Here is a 12304-nt window from a genome sequence, read left to right as displayed (position 1 = left end):
TGTGTAGCCTTGGCTGTCCTGGACTCACTTTGTAGACCAAATTGGCCTTGAACTCACAAGGATCCACCTGACTCTGTCTCCCGAGTGCTGGGATTAAAGGCATGCACCATCACCACTGGCTGATTTCTGTTTTTGAAACAAGATCTCACACCTAGCAGAGGCTGGCCTGATACCCACACAATATATATATCTAGGTTAGCTGGAACTCCAGGTCATCCTACTGTCTCTGCCACCAAGCGTTGGGATTATAGTCATAAACCACCGCACCAGCTTGTTCTTTTTTTACACTAGAGTACATTATGATACATATGTACTTTATACATGGAAGCTTTACCAAGACTTAAAATTTCAAATGTTTAGGAAGAGGAAAGAAAACGTCAAGAGGAAATGGAACGCCAGCGTCAAGAGAGACGATATATTTTGCCTGATGAACCAGCCATAATTGTACATCCAAACTGGGCTGCCAAAAGTGGCAAGTTTGATTGCAGCATCATGTCTTTGAGTGTCCTATTGGATTACAGATTAGAAGATAATAAAGAACACTCATTTGAGGTAATGTTAAAGTTTCATTTAGGATCCAAATTGTTGTGACTGTTTAATGTATTTCTTAAATCTTTTGTGTGTTTCTTTGGCTGCTCCCATCAGTTTTGTTATTGTGTTTTTGCTCATTTTTATTTATTATAAAAAGTCTGTCTTGTCCTCTAAGGTCTTATGGACATAATAGGCTAACTTGTGGTGTGGTTTTGTCCTTCATATTTTCCTGTAAATTAACAAAATTAGATCATAACTAGTGTTTGTTTTTCATTTCATTTTGTTTTGTTGGAGATATTTCTAGTACTCATGGCTGATCTTGAAGTTCCTTTGTAGCGAGACTCTTGCACACATGGTCCTCTAGCCTCTCTCCTCTGTGCTGCAGTTACAGGCCTGTGCTCCTAGGCCTGTTCTGAGGCATTTTCTTGAGAGGTGATGTGCTCTGTTATCAGAGGATACATATTTAGTTGTCTTTTTTTTTTTTTTAATGGTTGTTTTGTCTCTGTATGTGTCTGTGCATGACATCTGTACCCGGTTCCTGTAGAAGCCCGAAGAAGGTGTCATATCTCCTGGATCTGGAGTTATAGATGTCTGTAAACCACCATGTGGAACCAAACAAGCTCCTGGCAGAGCAGCCATTATTCTTAAGCACTGAGCCATCATCTCTATACACAGTATAGTCCCTAGTCCTCTTTATTGCGGCTGGTATAATGTTTTATGGTTTTCTTTAGAATTAAAGTACATTTAATGGATTTTTAAATTTTGTGACTGGTTGGAATGTAAGAGAAAATAAGGACTATTATCTTTCAACTTGAGTTTGTGTTCTGTATTGTCTGTCTGTATTTCTCTCTCAACAGGAACATACTACATAGCTCTGTCTGCTTATGAAAACACAGAGATCCACTTGCCTCTGGCTCCTAGGCGTGCACCACCACACCCAGCTCTTTTCTATTCATAGTGCAGAGGCTTGAACTCAGGGCCTCAAGCATGCTATGTAAGACCTCTAGCATTGAGCTATAGCTCCTGCCTTCTTTTTACTTTTTAATTACTGACTTTGTAGGCTAGCCTTAAATTCAATTTGTAGTTCAGTTAGGTGTTCAACTCATGATTCTGCTTCAGTATCCTTAGGGGCTACAATTACATAACTGCTTCACCAACCGTAATAATATTTATATTCTGTTTTTTATGGTTATTCCATTTTTTTGTGAAACAGTGTCCCACGTAGCTCAGTCTGGTCTCACAATTGTTATATGCCTCAGGCTGTACTTGAACTCCTAACCTCCCTCTTTTCCACCTTTGATATATGGGAGTACAGGTATGCAGCCCTATACCCAGATCTAGATTTTTGAGACACTCTCATATGACCAAGGGTGATGGTTGATCTTCCTGCCTTATCTCCCAAATGTTGAGATTACAGGAATGTACCACCTTACTTAGCACTAATATTTATGTCTTTAAAACATCTTTGACGAGCTGGGCATGGTGGTGCATGCCTGTAATACCAGCATTTGGAAAGGCAGAGGCAGGCGGATGGATCGCTGTGAGTTTGAAGCCAACCTGGTCTACAAAGTAGCAAGCCCAGGACAACCAGTTCTATACAGAGAAACCCTGTCTTTAAAAGCCAAAAAAACTCTAAACAAACAAACAGACAAAACTTACACAGGGCATGATAATGACATGAGCTTATAATCCTAGCATTCAGCAGAGTCAAACCATGATGAGTTTAAAACCTGCCTGAGCACCATAGAAATATCTAGTCTTGAAAAGTTTTTTTGTTTGTTTGTTTTCTTTTTCTTTTTTTGTTCTAGATGTGGTGATATATCCCTTTAGTCACAGCATTTTGGAGGCAGAGACAGGTGCATCTCTTAAGTTTGAGGCGAGTTTAGTGTACAGAGCCACTTCCAGGCTAGCCAGGACTTCATAGACAAACCATGGGTCAAAAAATATTACATAAAAATTGTCATTTTGAGGATATTTATTTATATACAAGGTCTCACTCTATGGCTGTGACTGACCTAGAACTCTATATAGACCAGAGTGGCCTGGAAGTCACAGTTCTGCCTACCTCTGCCTCCCGAGGGCTGGGTGTGTACCACCATTAGCTCTGCCTCCCGAGGCCTGGGCGTGGGCCGCCACTATTAGCTCTGCCTCCCGAGGCCTGGGCGTGGGTCGCCACTATTAGCTCTGCCTCCCGAGGCCTGGGCGTGGGCCGCCACTATTAGCTCTGCCTCCCGAGGCCTGGGCGTGGGCTGCCACTATTAGCTCTTCCATGGTCTTTACATTATTCCCATTGATTTTATAGATGTGGATCACTTCTTTATCTCCCTCATAAATATTACAGCTCTGTTTCAGGTATAGATAATAAATATGGCAAGATAGTGGTTGCTAAAACACTAACTGCTGGATTTATTCAATATTTCTGTTGAGTTTGTTTATATTAAAGTTGGTTTCTTTTTATAGGTTTCATTGTTTGCAGAACTTTTCAATGAAATGCTTCAAAGGGATTTTGGAGTCAGAATATACAAATCATTACTCTCTCTTCCTGAGAAAGAGGACAAAAAAGAAAAGGAGAAGAAAAGTAAAAAAGACGAGAGAAAAGATAAAAAAGAAGAAAGAGATGATGATATTGATGATCCAAAACCAAAACGGAGAAAATCAGGCGATGAGAAAGACAAAAAAGAAGACAGAGACGAGAGGAAGGTTTGTAATTTCCAGTATAGGCAACAAAACGGAGAACTCTTGTTAGCGCCTCAGAATGGTAACAAAGGCCAAACTAAAAGTGTAGACTGTCATGCTGGATATTTGACCATATGAGACTGTCTCAGACAACTAGAGCTTGCTTAGGGCTGCAAGCTTTTCTTCCTGTGTATCAGACAGAGGTGGAAAGAGGAGATTCAGGAGCTCAGGACTAGCCTGAGCCAGAGCAAGTCCTAATTTAATATCTACAATTTTCTCTTTCCCTCTCTTCATTTTCTTTCTTATTTTAATGTGTATGTTCTGCCTGTATGTGTATCTATGCTCCATGAGTGCCTGGTGACCTTAGAAGCCAGAAGAGAGTGTGGATCCCCCAAGACTAAAATTGCTACATATGGATGTGAACTGCTATGTGGGTGCTGGGAGGATTCTCTGGAAGAGCAGTCAGTGTTCTTACGTTGAGCCGACTTCTGTCCTTTCTTCTGTTTCTATCATTTTTTTCTTCTCCTTCCCCTTTCTGTAAGTTGGCCCTGATTACCTTATTCTCCTGCCTCCACTTTACAAGTGCTAGCATTACTGCTATACCCCACCAATGCCACACTTAAATAGATTTTTTGGTTTGGTTTGGCTTAGTTTTGGTTTTTCAAGACAGGGTCTCTCTGTGTAGCCTTGGCTGTCCCGGACTCACTTTGTACACCGGGCTGGCCTCGAACTCACAGATATCCACCTGCCTCTGCCTCATGAGTGCTGGGATTAAAGGCGTGCACACCACCACCTGGCTTGAATAGATTATTATTTTTTTTTTTTTGAGAAATCTGTAATTGGAATTGTTACAAATGCATCTATCTTAATGGGCTTAATGTTTACTTGCCTTACTTGTCGTCAGATATTGCTTAATTTTAAATCATCTTAAAATACAGAAAGAAGAAAAAAGAAAAGATGATTCTAAAGATGATGATGAAACTGAAGAAGATAATAATCAAGATGAGTATGACCCAATGGAGGCAGAAGAAGCTGAGGATGAAGAAGATGGTATGCCTCAATACTACATATTTTAATGGACTACATATTTCCTGTTTTTCGAGATTTTGGAAATGTTCTTGTTTTGTAATAAATCTTTCTTTCTTAATGATAATGCCCCCTATATATAGCCCAGGTTGGCTTTGGGCAACACTCTTCTGCTTCAGTCTCCCAAGTGAGAGTGTGACTACAAGCTCAAACTACCTACCAAACCTGGCTGTGTGTAATTAATAGTTAAATACTTGTTAGTATTTGCCTCTTCTGTTTCACCTGTGTTTGTAGCTTTGTAGTTACATAGGACATTTACTATGGCTGGTGTGGAAGTCAGGACAGCTTTTAGGACTTGGTTCTCAACTTGACCATGAGATCTGGAGATGGTCCTCAGGTTATCAGGTTTTTTCCCCCGCTGGTTATTTTTGAGACAGGGTTTCTCTGTGTAGCCTCAGCTGTCCTGGACTCGCTTTGTAGACCGGGCTGGCCTTGAACTCTTATCGATCTGCCTGCCCCTGCCTCCCAGTGCTGCGATTAATGATGTGCGCCACTACACCTAGCTGTTATCAGGCTTTTAAAGGCTAGGCTGGAGGTCCTTAGTTAGCCAGCCTAGCCAGCTAGTCAGCTAAGATGGAGAGCAGTTGAGGAGAGCCCCAGAGATCAGCCTCTGTACACACAAACTCTTACTTTTATAAAAGTACTTATAGAATTGAGTGTGTTTGATTCAGTAAAAACAACAAAGCCAGGTGGTGGTGGCACACACCTTTAATCCCAGCACTTGGGAGGCAGAGGCAGGCAGATTGCTGTGAATTCGAAGCCCATCTGGTCTACAAAGTGAGTCCAGGACAGTCAAAGGTACACAGAGAGATCCTGCCTCAACAAAACAAAACTAAAACAATGGGTTTTTTCCTCTTCAATTTTTAAAAATTTCATTTTTGGTGTATAAGTATTTTTTTCACATACATATCTGTATTGTTTGCATCTTGTACTGAAGTTAAGGCAGTTGTGGACTGGGAATTTTTTTTATAAGTTACTTCTTGTTTTTTCTTTTTTTTTGGTTTGTTTTTCGCGACAGGGTTTCCTCTGTGTATCCTTGACTGTCCTGGACTCACTTTGTAGACCAGGCTGGCCTAGAACTCACAGTGATCCACCTGCCTCTGCCTCCCAAGTACTGGGATTGAAGGTGTGCGCCACCACGCCCAGCGCTTCTTGTTTTTTTTTTCCTTAACTTTTGCTTACAGCATCAAAACTTTTTATTTTTATATGATTTTTTATAGATGTTATTTCATCTTTTGACAATTTCTGTAATGGAAAGGTAGTTTGGGTTTCTGCAATAATTGAAATGTCTGCATGAGTAAAAATTTTCTTCTACATGTGTTTTATAGATAGAGAGGAGGAAGAGATAAACAAACGAGATGACAGACGAGATGTCAACCGCCACTGCAAAGAGAGGCCCTCTAAAGATAAGGTGGTTTTTCTTATTTTCCTTAGGCTAAGGAATAGCATACTCTTTAGAAAATAAGCATTTCCTTAACTTAACTTATTTTGGAGCTTATGTGTCTGTCACACTGTTTATTTTTTTCATATGCATGTACAAAATCCACTCATTTTAGCCAAAGTAAGATAAAGATCTTTTAAAAGATTAATGTTTTCATATAAACAGAGCCTAAACTTCTCATTCTTTCATGGTAGTAAAACTTATACCATATCATCACCTGTGCATTTTAGGAAAAAGAGAAGCCTCAGATGGTCACAGTCAACAGGGATCTGCTAATGGCCTTTGTTTATTTTGATCAAAGTCATTGTGGTTACCTTCTTGAAAAGGATTTGGAAGAAATATTATACACTCTTGGATTGCATCTTTCTCGGGCTCAGGTAATCAATCTTGTGAATTTAAAAGGAGTTTTTATGATAAATCTTTTTTTTTTTTTTTAATATTACTTGGGATAAAGCTATGGCCTCAATTTTGGCTAGACAGGTGTTCTTCCACGAAGTTACACCCATAGCTCAGAACCCTTTTATGAAGCTATCCTTCCAAAAGGTAAATCTATAGAGTAAATTCATTTATCCAATGTTGTAGATTGCTACCTGTGTTTCTTGTGAGTTTTTTCACTTTGTGGCCCAGGCTGGCTTCCCTTCTGCACTCCTATCTCAGGCTCTTACATATTGTTTCAGGTAAAGCCTTTTATCTAAACTTCTAGATTATTAGCTTTTTTTTTTTTTTTTTAAAGGAACTATCTTTTTAGTTCTTACAGAGTACTCACAGTTCCTAGCACCTAGGTCAGATGGCTGACAACTACTATAGCTCCAGGACATCTAATACCCCTTTTAGGGCTATTCCGTTTCCCACATACATAGTGGTGTTTGTTTGTTTGTTTGTTTTTTAGACAGAATCTCCCTGGATGGCCTGGATCTGTGTAGATCAGCCTGGCTCTGAACTCACAGAGATCCTCCTGCCTTTGCCTCATAAGGGCTAGAGGATCCCCTCATTTGGAGGGGGAGGGCTTTGAGACAGGGTTTCTCTATACAGCCTTGGCTGTCTTGGACTTGCTTTGTAGACCAAGCTGGCCTTTTTGTTTTTAAGATTTATTTATGGCCAGGCGTGGTGGCACACACCTTTAATCCCAGCACTCAGAAGGCAGAGGCAGGTGGATCACTGATTTCAAGGCTAGCCTGGTCTACAAAGTGAGTCCAGGGCAGCCAAGGCTACACAGAGAAACCCTGTCTGAAAAAACAAACAACAACGACAACAACAAAGATTTATTTGTTTATTATTATGTATACAGTGCTCTTTCTGCGTGTACACCTGCAGGCCAGAAGAGGGCATCAGATCACATTATAGATGGTTGTGAGCCACCATGTGGTTGCTGGGAATTGAACTCAGGCCCTCTGGAAGAGCAGACAGTGCTCTTAACCACTGAGCCATCTCTCTAACCCCTTTTTAGACTGGTCTACAAAAGTGAGTCCAGGACAACCAAGGCTACATAGAGAAACCCTGTCTCGGGGGGGGGAGGAAAAAGAAAAGGAAAAAAAAGAAAGACTGCCCACTATTTTTAGTGAGTGCTCAGATTCTACTCCCAGCACGTATATTAGATGGTGCACAATTGTTAGAACTACAGTTCCAAGGGTTTCAATACCCTCTTCTGGTCTCCTTGGGTACCTGGAATACATGTGCCTGCACACACCATGTGGGCAAAGCATACAGATAAATCTTTTTTTTAAATAAAAAAGGAATAAAGACTTCACCATGGCCAGTATGCATAGTAGCACATATTTTTTTTTTTTCTTTTCTTTTTTAATTTACTTACCTTTATTCTGTGTGCATTAGTGTTTTGCCTGCATGTATGTGTATGTGAGGATGTCAAATCTTGTAGTTACAGACAGTTGTGAGCTGCCGTGTGGGTGCTGGGATTTGAACCTGGGTCCTTTGGAACAGCAGTTGGTGCCCTTAATTGCTGAGTCACAGACAGGCAGATCTACAAGAAAAGAAAGCTGTTTCAAATTGGAGACCTTAGTAACAGCCGTTACTCAATCTGAATAGGGCTGTAGTTCACTACTACAGTGAAAAGAAGTATTTTCATTTGTTTACTTGCTTGTATAATAGTTGTATTTTCATTTTACTCTTTGTCTGAACAATAGGTAAAGAAACTTCTCAATAAAGTAGTACTCAGAGAATCTTGCTTTTATCGGAAATTAACAGACACCTCCAAAGATGAAGAGAACCGTGAAGAGTCAGCATCACTGCAGGAAGATATGCTAGGTTTGAGTATATTAGAATTTGGAGCATCTTTGTCTTGTCTGATTTTACTTTTGCCTTTATTCGTTTGTTCGTTTGTTCATTTATTTATTTATTATGTGTACAGTGTCCTGCCTGCATGTACACCTGCACACCTGAAGAGGGCACCATATCTCATTACAGATGGTTGTGAGCTACCATGTGGTTGCTGGGAATTGAACTAAGGGCCTTTGGAAGAACAGCCAGTGTTCCTAACCTCTGAGCCATCTCTCCAGCCCTATTTATTTATTTCTGATAAGATCTATTAATATAGCCCCTGCTAGCTTTGAACATAATCTTTAGTCTCCCTAGCAATGAAATTAAAACATAACACTACACATTGCCAGATTTTGCTCTGTTTGTTTTCTGTAAATGTATTATTTATATGTTGCTAAAGAAAAAAATATTTATATTCTAGGAAACAGATTGTTACTTCCAACACCAACAATAAAACAGGAATCAAGAGATGGAGAAGAAAATGTAGGACTTATTGTGTACAACGGTGCAATGGTGGATGTCGGGAGTCTCTTACAAAAATTAGAAAAGAGTGAAAAAGTAAGAGCTGAGGTAGAACAGAAACTCCAGTTACTAGAAGAAAAAACAGGTGAGGATAACATTGGCTGTACTTATACTTTAAAAATACACGACATATTGCATGTGCACAAATTAGCCATACCCTGTCTATTTCTCTAGGCAAAAATATTAGGGGTGGGGGGTTGTGTGCGCTGGAGTTTTAGGCTGTTCTGAGCCATCCCATCATGGGTGTTTACAGCTCTGGTCCTCTGCAAGAGCAGTATGTGCTTACTGCTGAGCCATCTTTTTAGCCCCTGGCTTTACTTTTCATTGTTTTTGTTGTTAGTTATAAGATTGCTTAGCTTTATAGGAACCCTAGCTTGTGTGTCAGCTTTTGAGACAGGTTCTACTATGTAGCCTCCCAGGGCTGCAATTGTAGGAGACACAGGCTCAGCCTTTTTGATCTTTCCTAACCTCTTCTAGTACTGCATAGGTTTTACATTCTCTGTTTTCTCTTAAATAGTCACAAAAATGAAACCTTGAGCCAGTCTCTGGACACAGAGGCAGGTGGCTTTTTGTGACTTTGAGAAACTTAGTTTACATAGCAAGTTCCAGACCAGCCAGACAGCTACATAATGAAACTCTCTCAAAACAAAAGGAAACTGAAGTTAGAAGTAACACTATTTAAAACTGTTGGTAGTTTGCTTCTCTTTAATCTGATATGGAACTAACTAATTAAGCTAATATTTCACAGAATTTTATAAACATTTCACAGAAGTTTTTGGATTATTGGGGGCTATTTGTTCATTTGTTGCTGTTTTGGGGATTGAATCAGGGCTTCATGCAATTTAGCTATATTCCTGTCTTTATTTGTATTTTAACTTTTGAGACATGGCCAAAGTAAGTTGCCCATACTAAGCTTGAACTCATTCTGTATCCAAGGCAGGATATAAACTTAGGACCCTATTGCCTTGACCTCATGAATAGCTGGAATTTCAGGCACCAGATCCAGCTGCTTTTGAATTGTGTAGCTAATATTTTAAATCCTTCTACATGTATGTATGTATGTGGGCGTAGACACCTATGGGGGCCAGAGGACAACTTGAGAGAGTAGGTTTTCTCTTTCTACCATGTGGGGTCAAAATTGTGTATTTTGAAAAAAAATTGTGTATTTTGAAAAAAAAAATTTTTTTTAACAGATGAAGATGGAAAAACTATATTAAACTTGGAGAATTCTAACAAAAGCCTCTCTGGTGAACTTAGGGAGGTCAAAAAAGACCTTGGTCAGTTACAAGAAAACTTGAAGGTTTCAGAAAACACGAATTTGCAATTTGAAAACCAACTGAGTAAAACACTCAGAAACTTATCCACAGTCATGGATGATATCCGCACTGTCCTCAAAAAGGTTAGATAGATGCTTTGTCTTTTCTGTTTTCATGGTTTATTTAATCTTTAAAATCTATTACTGGCATTTTTAATGTAATGTGTGATCTTCAGTTTTTCCTAGAAAATAGTTATATTTCTACCACTTAAGCCTTCTAGAAACTATTGAAAAGTGATTCATTCTGAAAATGACTATGTTCCTTTGAAACTACACTATGCAAGTGATTTATGTGTATATATCTTGTACTCTACCAGATGTTTAGCTAGATTTGTAATTGCCTAGTGACCAAGCCTTGAGTTGTTTGTCCCAAACCACTAAAGTTAGAGAAACATCCATATTAACAACATACTAAATTCATGTTGATACTGACCACGCAGTTACTAAGTACTATTGTAAACTAGTTTCAGAGTAACAAGAAACTAATTAAGTTGTACTTTGATTCTGTTTTATAGGACAACATAAAGAATGAAGAGAGAGATCAGAAATCCAAGGAAAATGGTTCAAGTGTATGATAAAATACATTTGGTGGTGAGGAGTGGTGTTAAATAATGTACTATATAAAAATCATGATGCAGGAATGTTTCAAGGCGATGCATGTTTGATTTTAGTAGTATAAACATTTATGTTAGCCCAAGTGATGTATAAAGTTTTATGAATGTGAGTCTGCTTTTGAAAATTGCTTGTAATTTCTAGCGCTCAAATTATTAAATGCTCGCTGAGTGGAAGAATTTTGCATTGCAAAATGTTTTAGGATGAACTTTGTTATAGTTTTAACCCCAATAAAGTTCATCAGTTTCATTGACAGCAACATGTAATTACTAAATGTCCTTTATTGAACTATCTAGAAAACTTGCTTTTATTTATAGAATTGTTAGTTTTATAGTTCATTTTTAGTTTCAGTATATATCATTAAATAGCATGCTGCTTAGTATTTGCAAATTTTTAGCTAAATATTTTGTCTTTAATAAATTTGTTATGAACTCTATTCAGAGACTGGGCCTGGTAACATATTCCAGTAATTCCAAGATTTTGAGTTGGAGGCCAGGCTAGACTACATAATGAGACCAGATAGTATCAGAAACAATGGAATTAATCCAAAAGACACTGTATCTAAAACCTACAACTAAGAAAATGATGGCTAGGATTGTGCTTAGAGTTTATATAAATTAATAGCCTTGATGGTACTGTTACTGCACTCAACTTAATTGTTTTACTTGCCCTGAATACTTCCTATTTTAATTTTGAGATTTAAAAAAAAAAAGTGGACATCAAATGTACAGTTTAGTAATAAGCCAGTAGATTGTCAGTATGATTGATGCCTTAAGTTAAGTCATTAATTAAAAATATTTTTTTAATTAATCTGTGTAGTTCCTTTAGAATTTTGGGGGATGCTTAATAAGAAAGGAAATAACATTTACCGTGAGTCAGTGGGTTTTAGTGGGGTAAATTTATTCTTCAGAGCAAATTTGATAATGAAGTTTTAAGTTATTCTCTTGGATACTGCTGACATCTAATTAGTTAGAGGCTAAGAATGGCACTCAGCATCCTGTGTTTTGTAGGAAAGCCCCAAAAAGGAGTTATTGAGGTCCATCTTATGTGTCAAGTTGTACTGGTGTAAGCCAACTTTGCCAGGTCATGGTGCCACCTGCTTTTTATCCCAGCATTTGGGAGCCAGAGACAGTCAGATCTCTTGTGAATTCAAGACCAACCTGGGTATAACCTTTGGCTACCAAAACAGCCTGAGCTGTGTAGACACTCTGTCTTTTAAAAAATTTTAAATGCTGGGTGGTAGTGACATGCACGCCTTTAATCCCAGCACTTGGGAGGCAGAGACAGGTGGATTGCTGTGAGTTTGGGCCAGCCTGGTCTACAGAGCAAGTCCAGGACAGCCAAGGCTACACAGAAAAACCCTGTGCCAAAAAAACAAAACAAAAAATCAAACACCAAAAAAATTTAAAATAGCAGTAATTAAATCTGTTCAAGGTAATTAGTTTCCTACTTTAAAAAACTAGAAGAATGCTTCACTGTCATTAAAAAAAAGATGTTTATATCTTGTTTTACTTTATTTAGGTAGAATAGTAGTCAAATAGTCACTGTAGGTGAATGTGATAACATAAAGTGCCTTGTTAGCCACTTACCTAAGCTAAGTAGAATCCATTCCATTTGGCTCTCAGAAGAAATGCCTTAAGGACCTCAAATCTTTCTAAACCACTTTTTGTTTCATTGCTTTCTCTTGGGTGGTATTGGGGGGCGGGGAGGAGATCCTTGTTTGTTTTTTGTATATAGATTTGCCTGCATGAGTGTCTCTGCAACACATGACATTCATGGTGCCCACAGAGGCCAGAAGTGGTTGCTGGATTCCCTGGAACTGGAGTTACAGGTGGCTATGAGCTGCC

At 38.7% G+C, this 12304-nt stretch overlaps 1 protein-coding gene across 4 annotated transcripts in view; it reads left to right on the top strand.

The window, feature by feature from the left end:
* Ccar1 (cell division cycle and apoptosis regulator 1) overlaps positions 1-11379 on the top strand; it is a 51822-nt gene extending 40443 nt beyond the window's left edge. For 3 of the 4 annotated variants that reach the window (XM_051153144.1, XM_051153146.1, XM_051153147.1), the window contains exons 17-25: positions 361-552; positions 2992-3231; positions 4146-4257; positions 5622-5704; positions 5965-6111; positions 7876-7996; positions 8430-8615; positions 9724-9929; positions 10361-11378. In XM_051153144.1, coding sequence (XP_051009101.1) covers positions 361-552; positions 2992-3231; positions 4146-4257; positions 5622-5704; positions 5965-6111; positions 7876-7996; positions 8430-8615; positions 9724-9929; positions 10361-10420 — 1347 coding nt within the window. In that variant the 3' untranslated portion in view covers positions 10421-11378. Of the gene's footprint in view, positions 1-360; positions 553-2991; positions 3232-4145; positions 4258-5621; positions 5705-5964; positions 6112-7875; positions 7997-8429; positions 8616-9723; positions 9930-10360 lie in introns of all 4 variants that reach the window. The other variant, XM_051153148.1, reaches the window with a different exon arrangement.
* Positions 11380-12304: the final 925 nt, after the last annotated feature.

Source organism: Acomys russatus, chromosome 11, assembly GCF_903995435.1.
Source record: "Acomys russatus chromosome 11, mAcoRus1.1, whole genome shotgun sequence".
Classification (NCBI taxonomy): Eukaryota; Metazoa; Chordata; class Mammalia; order Rodentia; family Muridae; genus Acomys; species Acomys russatus.
Note: the sequence above shows the minus strand (reverse complement) of the source record. Positions and strands in the feature narration are given on the sequence as shown.